The sequence below is a fragment of the Miniopterus natalensis genome, chromosome 2, assembly GCF_054644295.1.
Source record: "Miniopterus natalensis isolate mMinNat1 chromosome 2, mMinNat1.hap1, whole genome shotgun sequence".
In the NCBI taxonomy this organism is placed as follows: domain Eukaryota; kingdom Metazoa; phylum Chordata; class Mammalia; order Chiroptera; family Miniopteridae; genus Miniopterus; species Miniopterus natalensis.
In genome coordinates this window covers 137,588,683-137,614,599 of record NC_142082.1, presented here as the reverse complement: position 1 = coordinate 137,614,599, position 25,917 = coordinate 137,588,683, and the positions used below count along the sequence as shown (strand labels likewise).

Sequence of the window (25,917 nt, the reverse complement as noted above, 5' to 3'; positions counted from 1 at the left end):
TATAATACTCAGAGAAAAGAATATTTTCTTTTTCTTATGACAGGAAGGTGGCAGGAAATGCCTACAAAAGAGTGTATCGAGGTTTAACAACCACAGCAGGTAGTCGGTCGTTCCAGGTGCCCTTCCTCACATTTGCTTTCTTGGTTAGGAAGCATTGGGGGGTAGAGGCTTCCCTGCCTACAATGGAATCCCAGATTCCAAAGCAAAGATGGAACAGGGGAGAAAGGTGCAAGTGTATCTTCTGTGGAAAGTGTCCCTAAACCCCAGGAGCACAAGGCGTGGAATTTGGGGCAGAGGCAGACCCTGGAAAAAACAAAATTCAGATCACTGGAGAGAGTGGTGGCTGCTACAGGAGACAGGAGGGAAGGATGCAGGAGGGCACACAGGGCAAATATGTGAGGTGCCCACTAGTCCCAGACACACATCCTCTTAAAACAGAGGTTAGTTCTAAGACAAGGATAGATTACAAAGAAAGAAGGGGAATTAAGGTGAGAAAAAGGCCAAAGCAGAGCAGAAACCTTCACAAGAAGGGGGATGGTATTGAATTAAGAATTTAGAGAGTTCAGTGAAAGGTTTATTATTAGTGCAGTCAACACCATGGAACAGTACATATAACACAACCAGCAACCTGCAGAGACACTAGTGCAAAGGGTGGGGAAGCCTGAACTGAGCTTCCTGCTCCATCTGAGGGTGACGACAGGAGGGTATGGGCCTTGGTAAGGCTGGCGGGGGCATCGGGGAGTGGAAGAAATGTAGTAACCAGATTAAGTATAGCAGCGTTTTCAAATTCCTGAGCACAGTGTCCTAAAACTGGAACATATGACTGTTCCCTACTCCCTTCAAGCTGTATCCCTCCACTCCAATCCCCAATCCCAGTGGAGCCATGACCCAACTACCCAGACCTACAGCAAGCTGGCCTGGAATAAAACTCCGAAAAGAGAAACAGCTGTTATATGGCAGTCTCTTCGACCCCACTCCCACCTGCATATTAACGTAATCACACCCTCTCTCCCTCCCCTTCTCTTATTCTGCCAGTCATCCTAGGGGTCAGTGAATGCCCTGGGTAGCCTGAAATGGAGCTACAGTCCTTAAGTGGCAAGGGTGAGAGAGAGTACAGCCTATACTCAGAGACAAAGACACGGTTTCTGTTCCACTTTGCCTGGTGAAGCTTAGAACCCAGCTATGTATCTCCAAGGAAGTGTGTATATAGGGGGGTCCTTCAAAATGAATACTCTAAACCCAGAGTTTTGATGAGACCCTGGAAGGGCTGGGAGCATATTCTCCAGAGGGCTCAGGCATCAATGTTGGACTGTCACATCCATCACTGGAAAAAAGGAAGGTCCTCATCTCAGAGGGGGTTATGGAGGGCTGGGACAGACATAAGTTCAGCCAAGGACTCCCTTGGCCCTTCCATATAAAAGCCAAAGGTTGTGCTGAAAAGGAAAAATATAAAACAGACCCCACCCCTGTCCCACCCTATCCGGAATCCCCACCATAGGAACAATAAAAGAAAAGTTTTAAGTTTTGTTAATTTTTTCTTTTTCCTTTCTTTAAAAAAAAAAAAAAAGTAAATAAATTAAATTGCCAACAATGTGGCTGGGCTGGAAAAATGGGGTAGCCATAACCAGGCCATTCTAAAAAAAAAAAGTGGGAGGGAGTGAAATATAAACAATAACCAAAGGAAATTATCAAAATAACTAGTTACAATCACAGGGCTGGAGAGGGGGCTAGGGAACTATTATGGCCTGTGCCACAAGAGGCAGTTGCCTACCTGATTTCAGCAAATGCCAGAGAGCTGCTTCCTGCTGAGCATTTTCACCCCAACAGACTAACCCCTTACCTGCTTCCTGTCATCCCTTAATTAAGAGGAAGTGTAGGAAAGAAGAGCTCATTTGGAAATTTTCGGTATCCCAACCTGCGCACCTGCAGAGCAGTGGGAGCCTGCACCTTTAAGGTGGACTAAACAAGGTATTGCTTGGCACAGAGGTCCAGTCTTCCCCAAGGGCCATCAATGATGGCCAATTACTGGCTCATTGTTTCTAGGATTTTTGTTCCACCCTTACCATTTCTTCAGGATGTCTGCTTCCAGAGCTGCCCTCTAAGTGTTTAAGAGTCATCAGGCCTGCCTGCTCAGAGTCCCTGGTTTGAAGGGGATGGTTCAAGATTTCTCACTCTGCCCCGATCCTTCTAGAGAAAATGAGTATCTTTGTGCTTTCTGAAAATATCTGGAACTAGGGACCTAGGCAGGAAAACAGATATAGAGGTGGGGACTTTCCCAACCAGACTGAAAATTTACAGATATCTTAGGGGAAGAAATTAGGCAAAAGAAGGGAATCTGGGTTTCCCACCTGAAAGGCTGAGCAAAGTGTTCCAGGGCCCTTCAGTGCCAGAAGAGCAGGGAGATGTGTGGCTCAAGGATAAGCCACAGTATTAAGGACAGTGGGGAGGACTCAGGGCTCAGCTACTGGAGTGATGAGATTTTTCTGATTTCCATCTCTTCCTGACAGCCCGCCGAGATCTATATCTCTTCCACGCCATGCGCAAATATCATGACAAGCCCCGGCTCCTGCACCATGTCATCACCCATATGTTGGTTCTCACAGGCCATCACAACAACAGCCTGCTTGCCAGGGATCCGTTTGGCCACATAGTTCTCATAGTACCGCCGGTTCATCTGTCTTGTCTCTAGTGTGGCCAGGCCCTGGGGCCAGCTTCGCTCATGGGCATTTTCTATCAGCTCGTTGACAATAGAGGCAGGACAGCCACTCTCCACCAGGGAGCGCTTGATTACAGCCTGGAGTACAGCATCTGGGGTCGAGATCATCCCTCCCCAGCGGGTCACTCTTGCTGGCTGCAGGGAGTTCACCCACCTGTGTGGAGGGAGATGAAGGTGGTCATTCCAACTCACCCTCTTTCTCTGCATTGCTTCTTTCCCTAATAGGAACGCCTACCCACTCTGCACTCAGCTTAATCCTATCCTCCCTCCCTCCCTTCCATTCATTATTGGTTCACAAACTCCTAATCTTTTTAATTGGTCCCATCTGAATCACCACTTTACCAAATTAAACTCTACAAGTGTAGGGTCCCTATTATTTTTCTTAAAAATCCCAATACTGCCTGGCCAGTGTGGCTTCATGGTTGAGTGTCGTCCCATGAACATGGAGATCACGGTTCAATTCCAGGTCAGGGTACGTGCCTGGGGTTGCAGGTTTGATCCCCAGTAGGGGGAGTGCAGGAGGCAACCGACCAATGATTCTCTCTCATCACTGATGTTTCTATCTCTCTCTCCCTCTCCCTTTCTTTCTCTGATTCAATAAAAACATATTTTTTAAAAATCCCAATACTTAGGACACATAGTGCCTAGCATGTACTAAGTGCTCAACAAATGTTTAATACCAGGGATGGGGAAAGTCCGGCCCACAGGCCATATGGCTCTGCCAAGGCAATGGCAGGTGGGACTCACTATTCAACAAATCTAGGAGCTTTTTCATAGCTAATTTTTAAGTTGATACTTTTGTATGGCCTACAAATGATGTTATAAATATCCAAATGGCAAAAAATTTCCCCACCCCTGCTCTATAGTGTGTCCCATGCAGCACTATTTGCACTGTATGTATTGATTCACCCTTAATAGTTTAGTCTATGAGATATATCAGACTCCAGTACTGAAAGGGATCTTAGACTTTGCTTGTTTGCTTCATTGCATTTTTGGATCAACTTTCTTGGAATTGCACTCTCTTTTCTTCTCTGGATTGTAAGCTACCTAAAGACAGACAATATATTCTATTTCTTTTTGGCCCTCCTAGTACTCCACAGCTTTTAATACAGGGCTTTGTACATGTGTGTATTCAGCTGAAGGTTCTAGCCTCTTCTCCTCTGCCCCTGTCCTTCATCCCAACATCTGAAAAGTGGTGGCCCCAGCCCAGCCCTCCTAGAGCAGCCCTGCCCCTGCTCTCCTCTTTCCATGGCTCAGTGCCAGGATGTGGAGTAACTCCACGTCCTGAGTAACACTCACTCTAGGATCTCATTGTATTCAATTGTCTCCTCCAGGTTCTGAAGGTTGGGGTTGACACTGCGGATTGCACGCATGTATGCCTTCAGCAGCTGGATGTCTCGCTTCTGTTGGAGGGAAAGAGAACCAGGGATGATGGTTGAGGCAGAGAGCAGATGACAGGCAGAATTTATGTGAGAATGACAGCAATTGAGAAATCGGGGATATGATTGTTTTCATTCACAGCTGTATCCCCAGTGCTTAGCCAGGTGCCTGCATAGAGAAGGCATTTGATAAATGTTAGGTGAATGAATGACATCGAGGGGATGAAGGGAAGGGAGAAAAGCTTGTATCTGATTCTCTACTAAGCCGCAGGCAGAGTATCTACTCAGCCAGGTGCACAAGCACAGGCATAGATCTGCAGCTGACTTGGTGCTTATCACTCACAAGCATGTGGTTATTTGCATATTAGGGGCATGTTTTTTCCCATGTTCTTTGGGCCCTACCTGCTCCGCCAGCTGGTGTTTGTGTTCAGCTGAGGTCTTCTCCAGCTCTGCGATGCGTGTCTGCTGCTGCTGTACCACTGAGCGCAGGTGCTTAATGCAATTGTGGTTTGGCAGCTCATCTTTGGGCATCTCCAGGCTGCCACCCCAGAGCATTCAATGGAACATGTGGGCAAAGGCAGAAACTTGCTGAGAGGGCTTTCTCGTACCCCAAATTTCTAACATCCATTTCTAACTTCATCCTCCCTCTTCTTTCTCTTCACACTCCTCCCCAGTTCCCCCTTACCCCTTTGCTATCTATTTTCTCTGGGCTTCTTTCTTTCTCGAAGACAGTATTTTATCTACCACATGGCTCTCGTTTCCTCTACAGATTCTGTCTGTGCATTCATTCCTGAGAAGCCCTAGATTCACAGCCCTAGCTATCAGCATTTAATCAAAAATTTCACACCCCAAACAAAGAAAGAAAATAGGGCAAGAGGAAATATGAGAAGGCTGGAAATTAGAGCAGTCAATCTGACAAAGAGAAATACTGGACTAAAAGGGAATAAAATAAGTCACATCATTAGTGTTATCACGCAGACTGCTGAATTGCTGTCTCCCTTATATTAAAGCAAGAGCAAAAAGATCATAGTTGGAAAAGCAGCATGAAAGTGAGATCTTAGGGCAGGATCTAGGGAGGACAAGAACACTCCTCGCCTACATGCCCCTCAGCCAGTGAGCAAGGGATCTAAAGCCTGGGGTATAGATGGGAAGGCCCTTATCCATGTGGGGCAGAAAAAGGGAAGGACTCTCACCCGCAGCCCTGTTCACAGGTCACAGGCCGTTTTGGGTTGTGCTCACAGTCGCTGAGGTGAGACATGAGGTTGTCAAGCCGAACAACAGCACTACAGCCAAATACAGCGTTGTCGCAGGCAATCTGCAGCTTTGACAACATGTTCCGCATGATCCGAGGTACTGGGCGCAGGTGGGCAACCGTCACTACACTGCGGTCCACCGGACAGGTCTGCTGCTGAGAGAACCACTGGGTGATGCAGGCATTGCAGAAAGCATGCTCGCAATGAGGTGCCTAGAGAGAGCAGGGCAAAAGGGCACAAGAGAATTAGCAGGAGCTAAGAGCCTGCATATGATAACTGGAAAAGCCAATCAAGCCCAGGAGCAGCTTCTAGGACCAGAGGTCCCTGAGGTCACAGCAGAGTATAGCTGCACTATGGGCAAACAAGGTACTGTAGGGGACCGGCTTCAGATATGTTTCCTGTGCTCAAGATTCCAATAGGATTGTGACATAAGACAAACAAGTAACAATAAGTTATATAACAATAAGATATAAATATTCCAGGACAATAGGAGATGACATGAGGTAGTCAATTATTAATTGCCAACTGAATTACACACACAGTAATTACCAAAGAAATTCAGAGGCAGGTGAGAACTTTCCAAGCTAGGTCAATCAGGGTAGGTATTTATGAAGAGGGCAGAATTAATATGGGGCTTGAAAGATAAGGAGGGAGAGGGGCAGAAAGAGATTTACTGGCCAGAGTTCAATGTAAGAAAGCAAACCAGAACAAAAGCCTGGAACTCCTGGTAAAAGGTTAAGCCTGTGTGAGCCCAAGTTCATGTTTTTTGAGGGCTCCTTTGCCCTGAGTCCCAATGGCCATGCCTACCTTCTAAAATGACTGGTTTTTCACAAAATCATATTCTCTTCAGTTTCATAAAGATCATATTTCAGCCTGCTTCCTTGATAACTCAGGTAACCTCTCACGTTAATCCCTCAAAGTGAGAGGATTCTCTGGCCTCTGTGGAGACACTATCTGGCCTCTAGTATGGGACAAACATAGTAAGATTTAGTAGATGTTTATGAATGAATGAATGAATGAATGAATGAACGAATGAATGAATGAATGAATGAATGAATGAAGTGCCTACTACATCCCAAACACTTTGCTAGGTGGGTACAATAAAAAATAAAAAAAAAAAAGACAGTTTCTGCTTTCAAGATACATACAGCAAAGACTGAAACACAGAGGCTTTCTAAGGAAAGAAGTCATTGTCAATATCACTAATCCAATTATCAGACTTTTATTTCTCACTCAAAGACACTTGATTCTTTCCAAAATCTTAGAAACCCTATCTCCAAAAAAATCTTTTTTTTAAAAAATATATTTTTTATTGATTTCAGAGAGAGGAAAGGAGAGGGAGAGAGATAGAAACATCAGTGATGACAGGGTCATTGATCGGCTGCAGCCCACAACCCGGGATGTGCCATGACCAGGAATCGAACCCCAATCTCTTAGATTCTAGGTCGACGCTCAACTGCTGAACCACGCCTGGCTAGGCCAAAAAAATCTTAATATATGTCTACTTTCCCCCCATCTCCACAGCCACTAATCCAGTTCAAGTGATCATTTCTCACCTATATTACTAAATATGTCTTCTAACTGATCTCCCTACTCCATTCTACATTCAGCAGCCAGAGTGACCATTTAAAAATTACAGACTAGCCTGGCCGGGCGTGACTCAGCGGGTGAGCATGGACCTAGGATCCAGAAGATCAAGGTTTGATTCCTGGTCAGGGCATTCCGGGTTGTGGGCTCAATTTCCAGTAGGGGGCATGCAGGAGGCAGCCGATCAATGACTCTCTCATCATTGATGTTTCTCTCTCTCTCCCTTCCTCTCTCTGAAATCAATAAAGATATATTTAAAAAAAAAAAAAAGACTAGATCATATCACTCCCCTGTTTAAAACTTTACAATGGCTTCCCATTGTATGTAAAATAAATCCAAACACCTACTCAGGACCTGTAACATTCTGCTTGATCTGGCCCTGTGCCTCCGCCCTCTCATCTCACACTATACTCCCAGCACTGTGTTCAGGCCATTTTGGCTTTCTTTCTGTTCCTTGTCCACACCCAGCACATTCCTGCCTCAGGACCTTTGCTTTTGCTGCTCCTCTTTGCCTGAAATGCTCTCCCTCTAAATCTTAGCATGAATAGTTCCTTATCATTCAGATCTCAGCTCAACTGTCACCTCTTTTGTGACCATCTCAACTAAACCTGCCACTCCTGCAGAAATACACAGAATGTACTATCTTTCATGTAATAAAGGTGGGCAAATATATATCTGACCACATACATACTGGAAGGATACCAAATAAACTAATTGTACAGATGGGGAGATTAGGTGGACTGGAACAAGGATACAAGAGTTCTCACTGCAGACCCCTTTTTTACAATGATTTTTCCTTTTTTATTGATTTTATAGGGAGGGAAAGAGGTGGGGGAGGGAGAGAAACATCAATTTGTTGTTCCACTTATTTATGCATTCATTGGTTGATTTTTATATGTACACTGACTGGGGATCAAACCTACAGCCTGGCATATTAGGACAACACTCTAACCAACTGAGCTACCCAGCCAGGGTCCTGTATACCTTTTTATACTGTTTTGATTTCTAAACCATGTGAATTTATTACCTAGTCAATAAATAAATATGATGTGGGAAATCAGCATCCCTAACAGGGGCCTTCACTCCTGGAAATGTGGCTAGTAATGTGGCTGGCATCACGAGTTCTGCCTAGCCTGCTCCTCAGAAGGTAAACTGTGAAGGTTGGGGGGGTGGCTTCTGATAAGACAGTCACCAACCGCCACTGACCACTGACCTCTCCACAAGTGTCTCACCTCAAATGACAGTGCCAGAAAATAGACAAGGCCCTGCCAGGGTGGAGAGGGAACTGACATACCCCATCACCTCTTGACACCACCAGTATAGCTTGCTCCACACCCAGCCAATCTGCTTCTAATAGCAGTAGGCTGCAAAGGCCTAGAAGACGGGAGAGGTCCAGGGCTAGCTGCCACTGGGATACAGGCTGATTTTCATTCAGCTCAGGCATCTGTGCTCCTTTGGGTGGTTGAAAACTGGAGAGTAAGAATAAACCCAAAGGATCAAGGAGAGTTGGGATGTAGTGAGCTGTATAAGCAGTGAGTGGGGGAAGGACCATGAGACTTCACTGACAAGTGTCTGGATTTGGAAAATGGGATTATCTCTAGCTAGCCAGGAATGGCAGAGGATTAATTGGCATTTATAGAATTCACACAATAAGGACCGTACCAGATGATGTCCCAGGAATACAACTGTTAAGAATTCATCTCACTCCTTATACTTGCCTGTTAATCATGAACTTCTCATACTTGCCCCAGGAAGATACAACTGGTCTGGCAAGGCTGGTAGAGAAATGACCTATTGAAGGTGGCAGCTTTCATATCAAATGCAGAGTACCATGGCTATATCAAAATTGGGTTTTCCAATAAATCCCAGGAAGAAAATAGATCAGTACATAGAGTTCCCCACTTTCTATTTGTTCAACAGTAGGAAGGGCCTGCAGGGAGACTGGCTAATTACACAAAACACTACATCATCAAAATGCAGAGAGAACTTATCAGGAGAGTCCAGAAGTTCAATCACGGGTAGGAAGAGAGAACCTAGTCAGAGCCCCAGGAGAGGAAGGGAAGCTCTCAAGCCGCTGTCAAAAGACAAAAACAACTGACCATTTTACAGCAGAAAAATCTCAGTGACCTCAGAAGAAAATCAGAAGCACTGGACTTCTGTGGCATCCACCTCTAGATAGACTCTGAAAGGCCCTATTCCTCCTGTAGTCACCACTGCTCCTCTGCCGCAAACCTCTATTCTGTGTGTGTGTGTGAAGTGGGGAAGGGCAATGGCGAATCAGAACACAGTGACTCCCCCATTGCTCCCTTTACCTATGAACACTTTCTAGTTCCATTGCCATCTACTGCCCCACTACACCTGCCAGCAGACCAACTCACCTGGACTGGCTCCTCCAAGACTCCACTGCAAATAGGACAGATCAGATCTTCATCAACATCCCCCTGGAAGCGGGTTACATCATACCCCATGTCTCATCACTGAAACCCAGGCCCTGGAAGGAACCACAGAGGAAAAAGAGGCCAGTTCAGAAGAAGCCTACAAGCATGTGCCAACTTGAACTCATTGCTGAGACCCATTCATTTGTCCAACAGTTATTTATTGAGAGCCTACTATGTGTCACTCATTTGGGGGGGATTTTCCCCCCATTGATTCTAATGGGAAAGACATTACATAGCAGACATTTAAAATATGAAGTGATGCCCTAGCTGGTTCGGTTCAGTGTTTAGAGCATCAGCCCACGGACTGAAGGGTCCCAGGTTCGATTCTGTCCAAGGGCACATACCTCGGATGCAGGCTCGATCCACAGCCCTAGTCAGGACATGTACAGGAGGCAACCAATCGATGTCTCTCTCTCACATAGATGTTTTCTCTCTCTCTCCCCCCCCCCCACTCTCTCTAAAAAAGCAATGGAAAAATATCAAGTGAGGATTAAAAACAAACAAACATATAAATAAAATATGAAGTGATAAATGCTTTGATAGAGTAAGGAATTATGAGGGCAAAGAGGTATAGATACCTACCCCAGGCTAAAGGGAGAGGGTGATGTTGAGAAGTTTTCTAGGACTATGTGTCACCAACAGGAGAAGCAAGAGTTAGCTAGGTGATGGGAGGGCAGGATGGGCATGAGGGTTTTAGGCACATAAAATAGCACATTCGAAGGCCCAGAAGTAAGAGGGCATGTGATAGGTTCAAGGAACTCTTAAGTGGTTCAGAAAAAGGCTGACCTGAAGGGTGCAAGGGAAGTAGTGTCTAGATACAAGGCTGGAGGCAAGCAAGTGTCAGGCCCTTATATAGAGTTTGGACTTCATCCTGAAGGCTATGGAAAGCCACTGAAAGACTTAAAAGGAATGACTGGATAAAAGTTGCCTTTTAGAATCACTCTGTCGACACAGGTGAGACTGGAGACAGGAAGGCCATTTAGGCAGGAGAGAGATGGAGAAAATCTGAATTTAGGTGGTGACAGTGGAGATAAAGCAGGATGGAAGTTCAGGAGAGCAAGGACTCAAAGAGCGGCAAGGCTGCCATGCCTCTTTTTGGGTTCCTAAAGGTCAAACCCAAAGAAGAGGTCATGAACGGTGACTGAATCTCCTGTGTAGACAGCCAACTGGTGGGCTAATTGGATCAAAGATGGGCATCGGATACAAGAACAGCCAATCCACAGACCCACCATCAACTGTGATGTCCTGGAAAAGGTAAGTTGAGTGATCAGATTACTATCAGGAATGTAGAATCAAGCTGTCAAATTTTTTATTTTTATTTTATTTATTTATTTATTTAAAATATATCTTTATTGATTTCAGAGAGAGGAAAGGAGAGGGGGAGAGAGAGACAGAAACATCAATGATGAGAGAGTCATTGATCGGCTGCAGCCCGCAACCCGGGCATGTGCCCTGACCGGGAATAGAACCCTGATCGCCTGGATCCTAGGTCGACGCTTAACCGCTGAGCCACATCCGGCCAGGCAAGCTGTCAAATTTTTTAAAGGGTGGGGGAGGGATGGCTCCAAAGAGGCTTGCTAAGGTCAAATGCCAGCTGAAGTACAGCACTAGCTTGAGTCAGAACTCACTGGATTTTCCCCAGTTCTACTATTCATCAGTTGTGTGACCTTGGGCGGACCATGTAAACTTCCAAAGCCTAAGTAGTTTTTTATAAATAGATAAAATGGATATAAATAATAATAGAAGTGACTCTTACAGAGTTGTCCTTAAAGAGAAAATGCATATAAAACATTTAGCAAAGTGCCTGCTGGCACACAGTAGGCACTCAATCCATGATAATAACCATTATTTATGTATACATCTAATTTCTACTACTTGATTAAAAGTTCCTTAAGAACAAAAACTCTGTTCTGCATCCAAGCACCCACAGTTTCTTACAAATCAATAAAATGTTTGGTATATTTAAATGTTACCTTTAACTAGGAGATTCCTAGCAACTAGGGTATAGTGGACATCTACTATTTTACCTACCTAACATCTTATATTCCAGTTTTCCTTTAGGAATCATACCCTGGTTCCCAGTGGACATGTGACCCAACCCAGGACAGTGAGTTGGGGATACCTGGGACACCTACTGAAGCTCTCAAGGGAAGCTCTTTTCCCTGAGATTGCACAGCTGGTACGAAATACAACTCAGAGTGGTTGGTGACCATCTCTACCATTAACGAGGACAGTCTACTTATAGAATGAAGCCAATAATGAAGAAAGTAGACCTGAGAGATCGAATTCAGGAATGACCATTTGAGGTCCTGGATTCAGTCATGTGCAAAGCCACAATCAGTTTTTCAACATCAGTTACATGAACCAATAAATTCTCTATTATGTTTAGGCTGGTTTGAGCTGGGTTTTTGTCTCTTTCAACTGATAAAAATCCTGACTAATACACAAGATTATGGATACGAAAAATCACAAGGTTCCCTTTGGAACCACTTATCTTTCTTTATCCATTTTATATAGGAACAATGATACCCCCTGACATTGCTACAAGTACAGATATCCAGACTACCATTTCTCTCTGTACTTGTTCCTTCATCATTAGGGCCTTAAAGTTCAGGGCCTTGGGCTTACTAATAATCCCTCTGAATTGTCACTGTCAACCACCTTGGCCTTGCTATTTGAAGTGGAAGCCAGACTACAGTGGTTCAAAGTGAACAAGAGGTGAGACAGAGAGATAGGAACTGAAGATAACTCATCAAAAGCTTGATTTCAAAGGGAGGAAAAGAGGCCAGGCTGGCTTGGCTCAGCGGTTGAGCATCGACCTATGAAACAGGAGATCACGGTTTGATTCCCGGTCAGGGCACATGCCTGGGTTTCGGGCTCAATTTCCAGTGGGGGGTTGTGCAGGAGAGAGCCAATCAAAGACTCTCTCCTCATTGATGTTTCTATCTCTATCTCTCCCTCTCCCTTCCTCCCTGAAATCAATAAAAACATATTTTTTTTAAAAAAAGGGGAGGGAAAGAGAGAACTAGCTAGAGGAAGACAGGTTGAGGAAGTGGGTTGTGTAGGTTGTACTGGGTGCTTTTCTTTTTTAAAAAATTATTATTTTTTAAATATATCTTTATTGATTTCAGAGAGAGGAAAGGAGAGGGAGAGAGAGAGACAGAAACATCAATGATGAGAGAGTCATTGATCGAGCCCGCAACCTGGGCATGTGCCCTGACCGGGAATCGAACCCTGATCGCCTGGATTCCAGGTCGACGCTCAACCGCTGAGCCACGCCCGGCCGGGCTAAAAAATTATTTTTTTAATCCACATCCAAGGGTATGTTTTTATTGATTTTAGAAAGGGAGGGAGAAAGAGAGAAACAATGATCAGAACCTGCAACCTAGGCATGTGCCCCAACCAGAATCCAACCTGCAACCTTTTGATATACAGGATGCTGCTCCAACCAACTGAGCCACCTGGCCAGGGTGAGGGGTGTTTTTTTTATGATAAGAAAGGCTTGAGAATGTTTATGTACTAGGAAGAACGCACTAGTGAAGAAAGAAAGATAAAGACAGGAGAGAATCTGGTCACAGATAGTGGTAGGTAGGGAGGTGATCTGGTATTATGTTAAGTAGGAAGCGGGACACCTCTAAAGCAGGAAGGAAGAATGGTGCAAAAAGAGGCACAGATAGGTTTTTAAAAATCATACCAGGCCTAGCCAGTGTCGCTCAGTTAGCTGAGCATCATCCCATATACCAAGAGGTCCCCAGTTAGACTCCCAATCAAGGCACATGCCTGGGTTTTGGGCTTGATCCCCAGTAGGGGCATGCAGGAGGCAGCCAATGGATGTTTCTCTCTCGTTGATGTTTCTCTCTCTCTCTCTCACTCCTTTCCTCTCTCTCTAAATTCAATAAAAACATTAAAAAAAATCATACCAGTAAACTTTTAAAAATCAGATAATCACTCATTTAAATGAACAATAAAGGTATAGTTAAGTGATTATGGTAATATGAGTCCATTTGATGGAATAATATATTATTTTAAATGATGTTTCTGGGGAATATGCAATAACATGATATAATAATAGGTGAAAAAAAGTAGGACACAAAATTGAATACAGATTTGTTTAAAAACATATCATATATTTATAAATAGTCCATACATAAAGAGACCAAAAGAAAATATCAAATGTTAATAGTTTATTTGGGTATAGAACTAAGAATAATGTCTTTTATTTTTTTTTAATTTATTGATTTTTTTAGAAAGAGAGAGAAACAATGATCTGTTGTTCCACTTATTTGTTGCTTCTTGTATGTGCCCTGACTGGGGATCAAATCCACAACCTTAGAGTATCAGGATGATGCTAACTGAGCTACCCCTGGTCAGGGCGTCTTCTGTTTTTATATTTTTTAAAAAATTGATTTTAGAGAGGAAGAGAGAGAATCATTGATGTGAGAGAGAAACCTTGATTGCCTTCCACATGCACCCCAACCAGGGATCAAACCTGTAACCTGGGCACGTGCCCTAAGAATTGAACCAGCGACACTTTGGTGCACGGGACAACGCTCAACCAACTGAACCACACCAGCCAGGATGGGCCTCTTCTATTTTTTTTTTTTTTTTAATATATCTTTATTGATTTCAGAGAGAGAAAAGAAGAGGGAGAGAGAGAGATAGAAACATCAATGATGAGAGAGTCGTCATTGATTGGCCGCCTCCTGTACGCCCCCAACTGGGGATTGGCCCGCAACCTGGGCATGTGCCTGACTGGGAATCGAACCATGATCTCCTGGATCCTAGGTCAATGCTCAACTGCTGAGCCACACCAAGCCGGGCGGCCTCTTCTATTTTTAATTACCAAATATTTTAATGAGTATATATTTTTAAAAAATCATAATTCAACTTTAATCTTCCACAAATATGGAAAAAATAATTTTCTTAAATTTAGAAATTACTTGAGGAAAAAAATACAGGAATACTTTTACTTTTGAAGTACAGGAATAAAAGATGGCAAAATTTAATCATACCCAGAAGTTTTCCGATTGACCTGGTTAAGACAGTCTTATTTTTTGCCTTTAGAGTTAGAAAGAACCCTAAGAGACCATACAATTTAACATCCCAGCCAGCTGGGCGTGGCTCAGTGGTTGAGCATCGACCTAGGATCCAGGAGATCGGGATTCGATTCCTGGTCAGGGCACATGCCCAGGTTGCGAGCTGCAGCCGATCAATGACTCTCTCATCATTGATGTTTCTATCTCTCTCTCTCCCTCTCCCTTTCTCTCTCTGAAATCAATAATGATATATTTAACAAACAAACAACATCCCAGGGTAGGAATCCTCTCGACAGTACCCAATAGTCCCCAACAGTCAGTCACCTGGTGCTTTCACACTCCTGAGGAAGATCAAGATAGGGTGCAAGAAGAGCACAGACGATAAGTATCTAGCCCAAACTCACTCCTCTCACTGCATACTAGAATGCCTGTGTCCTTCTAAAACAGGGTACCCAAAGTCCCACAAGTAGGTTGACCAAGATGGACAAAATAGGACTATTACCACCTTTCCTCTCTACTTCAATTAATGCACCCTAAGACTGATTAATGCTGTTCTAGATGATAGCTACGGCCATTCTCGTAGTCCAGACACAGGGCTGGGAAGAAGAAGAAGGGGCAAGAGAAAAATTCAAAGCCCAGCCGGCATGGTTCAGGGTTAAGCATTGACCTATGATCCAGGAGATCGAGGCTCGATTCCTGGTCAGGGCATAGGCCTGGGTTGCAGGCTCCATCCCCAGTGGGGGACGTGCAGGAGGGAGCAGATCAATAATCTCTCATCATTGATGTTTCTATCTCTCTCTCTCTCTTCCTCTCTCTGAAGTCAATAAAGATACATTTTTTTACAAAAAGAGAGAAAAAGTAAAGAAGAGGGGCTGAGAGAGCTTCTACATGAAAGCAAAAGCACCCCCAAATATCAATAATCATCTATTGAACTGCTGACTTTACAATACTTACCTCAATTAAATAAATTGTAATTTGGTTTCTCTACAATAGCTATAAAATCACAGGGGGGGAAAAATCATTGCTGTCTTTAAAATGTACCAGGGCCCTAGCCAGTCTGGCTCCCTGGTTAGAGCATCAGCTGAACCACTGGAGGATTCTGATTCGATTACTGCCAAGGGCACGTACCTCAGTTGCAGGCCTGATCCTAGACCTTGGTCAGGGTGCATGCAGGAGGCAACCAATCGATGTGTCTCTCTCACATCAACGTTTTTCTCTCTCCCCTCCTCTCTCTCTAAAAAGCAACAGAAAAAATATCTTCAGGTGAGGATTAAAAATAATAAATCAAAAAAAATAAAATGTACCAGGTATGAAAAGATTGCCAAGGCATACTGTTAAGAGAAAAAAACTAAGGTATAGAATGGTATCTGTAAAGTATGCCACCATGAGTGCAAAAAACTATGTATGTGTATATACTTATATATGCATGGAGGGTAGATAGGAAATTACCTATAATGTCTGCTGCTGAGAGGTAACTAAGGAACAGAGATAGAAGGAAAATTTTAATTTCCTTAATTATCTCTTTGTACCTTTTAAAAAGATTTCCAGTGTGTGGGAATTCACTATTCAAATAAAGAAATAAATATGTAATTATCCTAAATTGTGAAAGTATTATGATTAAAACAAAAACATACCCAAATATTAACTTAATGTGTCATATACATGTCATATATCATATATAACATACACATATAAAATGTCATACACTGTAGCAAGGTTAGGAAGCAATGTACTCTTGCAAGAAAAAGCTGGTCAAATTGAATCGCAACAAAAAAATAGGAAATGTCCTCAAAAAGTATATACCCTTTCTTTTACCTAGCACTCCCACTTCTAGGAACTTGGCCTAAAGAAATAATTACATAAGGGTATAAAAACAACATACCAGGTTATCTACCTAAGCGTTGCTTATAATAGAATAAAAAAAAAGACACAAATATCCAGAATGATATATCATGCAGCATTAATAAGACTTAGCTATATTTGTTTCTTATTACTACTTAAATATATTTGTTATTTATATAATAAGTAAGCATTTATGTATGTTACATATGCTACAGTGCCATTTTTGTTAAAAAGTATGCTTACAGCCCCAGCCGGTTTGGCTCAGTGGTTAGAATGTCAGCCTGAGGACTGAAGGGCCCCGGATTCGATTCCAGCCAAGGGCACTACCTCAGTTGCAGGCTCAATCCCCGGCCCTGGTCAGGGCATGTGCAGAAGGCAACCAATTGATATGTCTCTCTCACATCAATGTTTCTCTCTCTCTCCCCCCTTCCACTCTCTGTGAAAAGCAATGGAAAAAATATCGTCTGGTGAAGATTAAAAAAAAAAAAAAGAGCCCAGCCGGGCGTGGCTGAAGTTGAGCATCGACCTAGGATCCAGGAGATCACTGTTCGATTCCTGGTCAGGGCACATGCCTGGGTTGCGGGCTCTATCCCCAGTCAGGGGTGTGCAGGAGGCAGCCGATCAGTGACAACTCTCTCATCACTGATGTTTCTATCTCTCCCTTTCCCTCTCCTTTCCTCTCTCTAAAATCAATAAAGATATATTAAAAAAAGAGAGAAAAAAAGAAAAACAAAAAAGTATGCTTATAGGAGGACTGGAAGAGATTAACCAAAGAACCTATATGCATATATGCATAGCCCATGGACACAGATAATAATGTGGTGAAGGCCTGGGGGTGGGGCTGGGTGAAGGGGGGGAAAATGGGGGACATCTGTAATAGTGTCAACAATAAAACAAAGTATGTTTATATTTATGTGTGTACATATTTATATTGGAGAGCATTTAGAAGGATATATATTAGAGAAGCTGTCTTTTAATGTAGACTTCTAAAAAAAAAGTGTATATATATTTATTGATTTTAGAGAGAGGAAGGGAGAGGGAAAGAGATAGAAACATCAATGATGAGAGAGTCATTGATCGGCTGCCTTGACCCCCCCCACCGGGGATTGACCCCCGCAACCCGGGCATGTGCCCTGAACAGGAATCAAACCTTGATCTTCTGGATTCTAAGTCGATGCTCAACAGCTGAGCCACGCCTGGCTGGGCAAGAGTTAATTTTTTAAAAAAAATCAGTTATCCTTAGAGCAAGAGAAAGAATTAAAATAACATTATCCTTTTTTCCCTTGTTGCTATGTAGAAAACTGGCCTAGAATTTATACTGTGTTTCACTGAACTTTTCATTTTAAACCAATACTAACAGCCTGGCCAGCATGGCTCAGTGGTTGAGCATCGACCTATGATCCAGGAGATCGAGGTTCATTCTCTGTCATGGCACATGCCTGGGTTTCAGGCTCGATCCCCAGTAGGGAGCGTGCAGGATGCAGCCAATCAACGACTCATCATTGATGGTTCTCTCTCTCTTTGTCTTCCTCTCTCTGAAATCAATAAAGACATTTTTAAAAAATCAATACTAACAATATTGTCTTAAGGGAGGATATAAATTCTGAAAACTTATCTTAATGGGGCCTCAGGAGATCCCACATTCCCAAAATAAACAGAGAACTTGCCTTAGTTGGTGCAGAGATGGCCAGAGGATGTGGGAAGCCACCAGCCAGGGTTAGGAGCTGCAAGGTTCTTACCTTAAAGTCAGGGTTTACAAAACCACAGAGAAGCTGGGCAGCTGGGCATTGTTCTTTCTAAATGGAACACACTCCCATGCCTCCCACCTTTTATCTGCTTAGACTCTCCGGTTTTATCTATCCTCCTATAAATGCATTCTTTCAGTGGTGCAGCCTCAATAATTAAGGGGAAATTTAATTTCCAATATGATTAGGTTATTCTCTATTTGCTATCTATGGGAAACAAATGTTGACATGGATCTATACCAGGTCCTTGCCCTGCCCCTAGGCAGATAGTCAAGCTGATAGCCTAGATGCCCTGACTATTCTTTCTACTCTCTGGGACTCTCAACACAGCTGTGGGCCCATCAAGGGGCAAGATATCATTCTAAGGGGGATGCCTCACAAGAACTCAACTGCTCACTGCCCTGGGGGCAGAAGCCTTACTAAAACTGAAACCACAGAGACCTCAAGAGTCATAGCCAGTGACCACAGCCACTGGAAGCAGTCTCCTGGATATTCTCCTTGATTTGTGGAACAAGAAAAGGTTTCATTCAAGTTGGGGAGCTGAACTAAAGTAGCGCTGAAGTGTCCCTTCAGGCTTGTAGGAGTTCTGCCAGCCTTCCTGATTTGAACATCCTGAAACCAATCTGAAAACTGCATTCCCCACCTGCTATTCTGCAGGCCAGAACCAAACCGGGTTAATTGTGTTATTTTCCTTCCTCACTGTTACACAGGTCTATATATTCCTGGTCGGATTATTATAAAAATACAAGAGACCCCTTCCTATACCCTTTTAACTTATTGCTGTAGTTGTTTTCTCTGGTCTACCCCTAGAGAGAGCTAGGAATTCAAGAAAGTTTGTTCCTAAAGAAACTTGAGTCTGGCCAGTGTTGCTCAGTGGTTGAGCACTGACCCATGCACCAGGAGGTCACCAGTTTAATTCCCAGTCAGGGCACATGCCCAGCTTGCAGGGGGAGCGCAGGAGGTAGCCAATCATTGGGGTTTCTCTCTCTCCCTCTCCCTTCCTCTCTCTCTAAAATCAATAAAAACACTTTTTAAAAAAAAAAGACAGAAACTTGAACATTTATCCCTCATTATTCAGCAGGTGTGCCAACCATGCATCCACACCCTCACTCAAGAAAAACATCAATGTTTTAGGGTAACCTGGCATGCTGGCACCAATTCTTGGCAAAAGCATAAGGGTAAACGCCAGGTATATGTGCTGTAGGCTCCCTTCTACTAATTCTCCTCTCTGCCTTGAATACAACAGATGTGTAGAGAGTTGAGGAGCCTCCAGCCCCAATTGCTACAAACCACCAGAAATACAAGGAAAAGGCCCCTTACGAAAACAGGTAACTCCTAGGAACTTCAACCTAGTGAAGAAATTAGTTAGTGAAGGGTTTCACAGTATCCCTAAAACATTTCATCATTCTCTCCCTCTCTCACAATGAAAAAATAGGTCTAGGAAAAAAGAAAACTGAGTCAGGAATCCAGAAACCCGAGTTCTAGTTCTAGCTCTATTACTGTCCTTGAGCAAGTTACTTCACCTTTCTGGGCCTCAGTTCCCTTACTCCATATGAAATGAAGAGTCCTGGACTACATAAGTTTCTGTTTGTTTGTTTGTTTGTTTAGTTTATCTTTTTTTATTATGGTAAAATATACATAATGTAAAATTTACCATTTTAATAATTTTTAAGCATAGAGTTTTATGGCTTTAAATACAGTCACTTTGTGTAACCATCACCACCACCCATCTCCAGAACATTTTCATCTTCCCCAACTGAAACTCTGTACCCATTAAACACTCACATCTCATTCCCCTTTTTCCCCAGCCCCTGGTAACCACCACTCTATTTTCTGTCTCTATGAATTTGGCTACTCTAGGAATCTCATATAAGAGGAGCAATACAATATTTGTCCTCTTGTGACTGGCTTATTTCATGTTTGTTTGTATGTTTGTTTGTTTTAATTTTTATAAGGGTTTTTTTTGATCCAAACTGATGACATATGCAGGGGAGCAAGATCTCAAATACTCCCAAGGACTACATAAGTTCTAAGGTGCTCTACAAGTCCCATGATTCTAAGATTCAACATATAAAACAAAAATAGGTAAATTAGGGGGTAATTATGTTATAAACTGACTGACTTTGCTCTCTTTGGGCAACTCTCCGACTTTTTAAAAAAAATATATCTTCATTGATTTCAGAGAGAGGAAGGAAGAGGGAGAGAGACATCAATGATGAGAGAGTCATTGATGGGCTGCCTCCTGCATACCCCCGATTGGGGATCGAGCCTGCAACCGGGCATGTGCCCTGACCAGGAATCGAACCTTGATCTCCTGGATCCTAGGGCAATTCTCAACCACTGAGCCACGCCAGGTCGGGCTATTGGTTGATTCTTATATGTGACCTGACCAGGGATTGAACCTCAACCTTGGCATATCAGGACAATGCTCTAACCAACTGAGCTACTGAGCCAGGGCCTTAATGGATTTACTACAAAAGAATCCAGAGGGTATACAATTCTTCAAGAATTCATCTAACACCTAAAATGAGGCCTACCAGGCCTCAAAGGCCAGCAAGGACCTCTCACTTGGTTACCAGCACCAAGTACTATTTGTGTGATTACCTCAATCTCATCTTCATCCATCTACACAGCTCCCTTGACAGGAGAGACAAGTAAAAGAAACAGAAAACACAATCCTTGTCCTCAAACTAAAGTGTAAGCTTGAGCCCAAAAGTGAGTATACAGCATATAAAACACCTAAAAAGGTAAAATTTACTAAGCAAATTACTAGCAAGTAAAAGTTAATAGCTGCATGCTCTCCCTGGAGCACTCCCCCACCTTTCCCCCTTTTCTTTCCCCCAGGAGCGTTACCCTTTGCTTTTCTTTCTCCTAAGCTCCAAGGGCCCTTCTTTTGCCTTTGTAACTTGTTTCCTGAGCCCACCCAGCCCAGCTGGCTGACTTCTTTCTACCTCTGTGACTTTCTTTTTTTTGTGTATGTGACTTTCTAAAGAAACTTTTTGCTTCTATTTGGGGAAAAAAAAGTTAATAGCTAATGTGAGAACATAAATATGCAAAGAACAGATTTATGTGGGCCAATCATGAAAAGGTTTATGCAAAAGGAGTTTTAAGAAGCAGGTTTTCAAGAGCAGAAGCAACCCAGGCTGGCAGAGAAGAGGGTTGAAGCCTGGAATGGGATTCTAAATCAAGGTTCTTTACCTTCCAAGTGTTGGGGGGCAGGTTCCCTGTTCACAAGGCTCCAACCCCCTGACGCCTCCACTCAATGCCACTCAGGAGACGCTCCCAGTAGCCCATCTTGTTGGCTATTCTCCAACTGAGTCTTCTTTCTCAGTGATAAGCTCCATCACCAAGGGGATGGATGTGATGTCACAATCAGGAGTACTCTATTAATAGGAACAGGGAAGAAAAAGGTGAGTCAGGGGAACTACCTTCACTTGGCAGTAAGACTGGACAAACTTGGATCTGGCAGCTGGGTGCGGAGGATGAGACAACCCCATTAAGGTTTCTGTGCTAGATATACAGAACTCTACTCAAGGAGCAAGTTCATTAGCTAAGAAATCACATGCATGGTCCAGAAGATTCAAACATACCTGAGAGAGGGGTGAGAAAGGGACAAGAAGGCAGAAAAGGGAGAAGTTTGAAGTAGACAGAGATTCTTTTACTCTGTGCACACAACTACCAGTAATGTCAATGATTCTAAATTTGTGGCTATACAATGCCTACATCCATGATACCTTACATGCACAGTACGATGCTTTCATGTTTCCAAAGTGCTTTCACATAAATTATGTCATGTAAAAAGAATTCTGGTCCTATCCTCCAATTGGAAAACACTATTTCAGCCCAGCCGCCGTAGCTCAGCAGTTGAGCATCGACCTATGATCTGGGAGACTGTGGCTCGATTTTCGGTCAGGGCACATGCCTGGGTTTCGGGCTCGATCCCCAGCAGGGGGTGAGCGGGAGGCAGCTGATCAACGACCCTCTTTCATCAGTGACATTTCTATCTCTCTCTCCCTCTCCCTTCCTCTCTCTGAAATCAATAAAGATGTATTTTAAAAAGGAAAGGAAAGAGAAAGAGAAAGGGAAGGAACTATTTCATAAGATGAAGATACTCAAGAATGTTGGTACAGGTGCGATTCAACTTTCCAAGTGAGAACATATTCCTGAGGGGATAGGGCTTTTAAAATAAAATAAAGAGGCAGTGAATTGGGAAATTATTCCAGGGTGGGCAACTGGGAAGACTAGAGGTAGCAGTATAATTAGGCTGACCAGACACTTGTTACTAAAAGGATGGAATCAAGTAGAGGGAGACAAGGTTTCAGATGAACAGTGCTGAGAAAGCTATTCAACATTATGCAGGAGAGTAGCAAACATTCAAACTCCTTCCCTAACCATCACATGTCTATCAATAGATTAAGGGGGGCTGTGTTATAAAGAAATATGATTTTTTTTTTAATCCTCACCTGAGGATATTTTTTCCATTGCTTTTCAGAGAGAGTGGGAGATAGAGAAAGAAACATCCACATTGACTGGTTGCCTCCAACACGCCCCAGGGGGATTGAGCTTGCAACTGAGGTACATGCCCTTGGCTAGAAGTGAACCTGGGCCCCTTCAGTCTGAGGGCCAACACTCTAATCACTGAGCCAAGCCGTCTAGAGCAGGTATAGGATGCTTTCTATACATAAAACAAGGACCGTTTCATCTCCTGAGTCTGGTACACATACTCATTAGTTTACTATGTTCATCAGCCACACCTTTAGTGTGCTATTTTTAAACTAATCAGAGATAAAGGTGCAATATCAGACCACACTCTCTTCCCTGTGGTTGGGGGATGGGGGTAAGTTGATATGTTTCTCCCCATCCATAATACAGAGAGGAGTATAATGCTCCTTCCATCTTGACAATACCTTATTTCCCAGCAGCCTGGCATATGCCTCTGTACCTCAAGAAATGTTTCCAGGAACCAGTGCTGTTGGCTCTGCTCAGTCTTCTTCTAATTACAAGTTCCAGACTGAGAAAGCAAATAGTTGCCCATGCTGGGAAAATCAATCCTACTTCCATGCTGCCTTGGCCAGAACAAAAGAGGATTTTTCAACTGAGAGGAGGGCCAGGAGTCCAGAGACTTGGGTTCTGGTCCCAGCTTTGCCAATTGTATGACTTTTAGCAAGCCATGTAACACTTCTGTCAAGTAAGGAAAATTATTATCTGCCTCATCTACCTTCCATGTTGTGCTGAAAAGTCAAATGACATAATATATGTGAAAGCATACGGAACACTGCTATTTTCAGGTAAGGTATTTGTAGTAACAGAATGCAAAATAAATGTAGAGCACTGAGGACCAGTGAGGAAATGCTTAAAAAAAGCTTGTTTCTTCTTTTCAATTACTGGGAACCAGGCCCAGCCACAGAGTCGGCTGGACACACAGCGTAGTAACATTATTGCATCACTCAGATTCCCCACCACTAGTCTACTCCATTCCTATTTGGGAGAAAACTATCAGCCGGGAAGCTGAACACTATCCACTTCGCGCCCTGTTGTCAGATTCTAAAACCACCTGTACAGAAAGAAATTACACTATCACTATCACAACCTAGTCTCCAAGAACAGTGGTTCAGTGGTCTCGTTAACAGCCACATTTGCTATTAGGAGGAAGAAAGTCAGTTTCTGAATGGGGACCATGTCTGTCAGTCCTTCAGGCGAAACACCCTCACCCCTCTTCGCTTTCTGCTCCTTCTTCAGCGCCCCATCCACGCTCCTCAATTTCCCCCCGTGTCCTACGTCGGGAAAGGCTTTCCGGTGTGTGAAGCCTGCAAAGAGGGCTTGGCCGCAAACCCAGGGCAAGGATGTAAGGAATGTGAGATTCCTTCACGGAGGGGGGGAGGGGGAGGGGGTAAGGAATGGAGAAGGAAGACAAGGCTGCCAAAGACAAGGCACGGGAGAGGAGCCAAGCTATGGCGCTTCGAGGGCGGGGGTTCAGGTTCCGCCGCCCCTGCCCTGGCTGGCCCCCAGAATGTTCTCTTCTCCTCCAGCCCGTCAATCACTGCCCATTTAAACACCACGTTGTTCCCTCAGGTCCCCTCCTCCCTGTCCTCCAGCCCACCCGGGCCCCCTCCCGCACTTCTTAAGGCTCTAATAGACCTCAACAATCCACCCTCCTGCGCCCCTTTCTCACCTCCCGACTCCTCCCTGTTGTTACTCCCTCCCTCCATTTTTCATCTTTACTCCCATCCCTCATCCTGACCTCCAATATCTCGAACCCCGGTTCCAATACCCCTGGGACATCGCCCCCTCCCTTCCCAAACCCTCTTTTAGGTGGGAGCCCGCGCAGGCGCAGTACGCACCGCCCTGGAAGCGGTCTGACTCTCCGTACCCCAGCCCGGCTGGAGCTGAGGCCGCAGCGGCCACGGGACAGCCCCGGTGCCGTGTCCCAGCCTTCCCTGGGAGGGGAAAGGGAAGGGAAGGAGAGGGAGGAAGGTTCCGACCACTAGCTGCTGTAAGGGACAGTCCTTTGCCCCGCCCACCGCTGCTACGCAACCCGGCGGAAGCTCGTCACCAAACCCCGCCTCTTTGGTTTAACTCAAATGGAGACTAGAAGCTTACCAGTGGCCAAGGAAGAGGGTGGAAGACTAGCCAAGCCTCCGCTCTAGACCGGAAGTCTTTATAGTCCCTACGAGAACTGCAAAGCCATTTGGAGGGAGAACACTGTGTACTTCCGAGGGGGCCATCAGGGGCGTATTCCGAGGCTGACTCCCCTGAAGGGCGAGACTTCGCTTTGGAGGGGCGCACGGAGTTGTCTGGGCTGCAGTGTAATCTATCTGTCGGGCCCCTCTCTGGTTTCCAGAGCGGCGATCAGCATCCCGGAGCCTCCGACTCTATGACTCATCGTCACGGGAGTGAATACTGTGTCAACAGGGCAACCGCGGGCTGGGGAGCGGGGGAGTGTCTGACCGCAAAGCTTTGATGTAGGGTGTCCAACGGGTTGCCAGTCTCGCCTAGCCTCACTCCTGCCGTATTTACGTCGTCTTTCTGAACACTTGTAGAATTCTCTGAAACACCTAAGATGAGAGAAGGGAGATTAAATGTCCCTCGTCCTGGATTGTGGTTTGATTTCCTTAGGATACAACTGCGTGGTTGGGAGGTGGGCGGGAGAGGATCTGAGTTGAGGGAATTAAAGGTGGAGCCTAAAAAGTGCTCTAGAAGAAGGTAAGGGATTAATTAAACTAGCGAAGGCATTAGAATTACACGAACTCTTAGGGTGATCGGATATTAAATAGTGTTTGTTATGGATATACGCAAGTAAATGTAGTGCACGTATATGTGCATTTGTAATTGGTTTATTTTTTTAATTTATTTTTGAGAGAGAAACATTGATTTGTTGTTCCAGTTATTTATGCATTCTTTTGTGGCTTCTTGTATGTGCCCTGACTTGGGATCGAACCCACAACCTTGCAGTATCTGGTGGACCCCCTAACCAACAGAGCTACCCGGCCAGGGCTACATGTAACTCGTTTATACACATTACTTAGCTACCTTTTGTGGATTATCTAACAAATCCCAAAGGAAACCAAAGGTCCGGGCCTCCTCTTTTCAGTAATTGAGGGGACCCTGAGATCAGTGAGGTAACAGCATTAGGAACAAGTGCCTTGTGAACTGTGATAGGAACTAATGCAAATTTTGCTCTCTTCCCGAGTTCCCATTTCTGCCTGTTGTTTGTCGTCTGTCTAGCTTGGTCAGGGTCACTTTTTCCAGAGACCCTGACCAAGCTAGGTAGTACATTAAAGATGAAGGACCCCAAATCAGGAATAAAGATGAGGGTTAAAGCAGTAGGAGAAAAGGAGGAAACTGCCTGCTGTGTGCTTGCTTCTTATATAATTTCCGTTTGCTTATCTGCAAAATAGGATTACACATTTAAGAATTGTCG

General features: G+C 44.1%; 1 protein-coding gene across 2 annotated transcripts; it reads right to left on the bottom strand.

Moving 5' to 3' along the window:
* RNF41 (ring finger protein 41) lies at positions 1-24,669 on the bottom strand. 2 transcript variants are annotated; one of them, XM_016224521.2, is made up of 7 exons: positions 24,597-24,669; positions 21,195-21,379; positions 9,314-9,426; positions 5,289-5,560; positions 4,498-4,633; positions 4,016-4,119; positions 1-2,870 (listed from the first exon to the last, which is right to left on the bottom strand). In XM_016224521.2, the coding sequence occupies exons 3-7, from the start codon at positions 9,401-9,403 to the stop codon at positions 2,519-2,521; spliced, it is 954 nt and encodes a 317-aa protein (XP_016080007.1). In that variant the 5' UTR covers positions 9,404-9,426; positions 21,195-21,379; positions 24,597-24,669; the 3' UTR covers positions 1-2,518. The 2 variants fall into 2 exon arrangements, with proteins under 2 accessions (XP_016080007.1, XP_016080006.1); XM_016224520.2 differs by lacking the exon at positions 24,597-24,669 and adding an exon at positions 24,338-24,505.
* Positions 24,670-25,917: the final 1,248 nt, after the last annotated feature.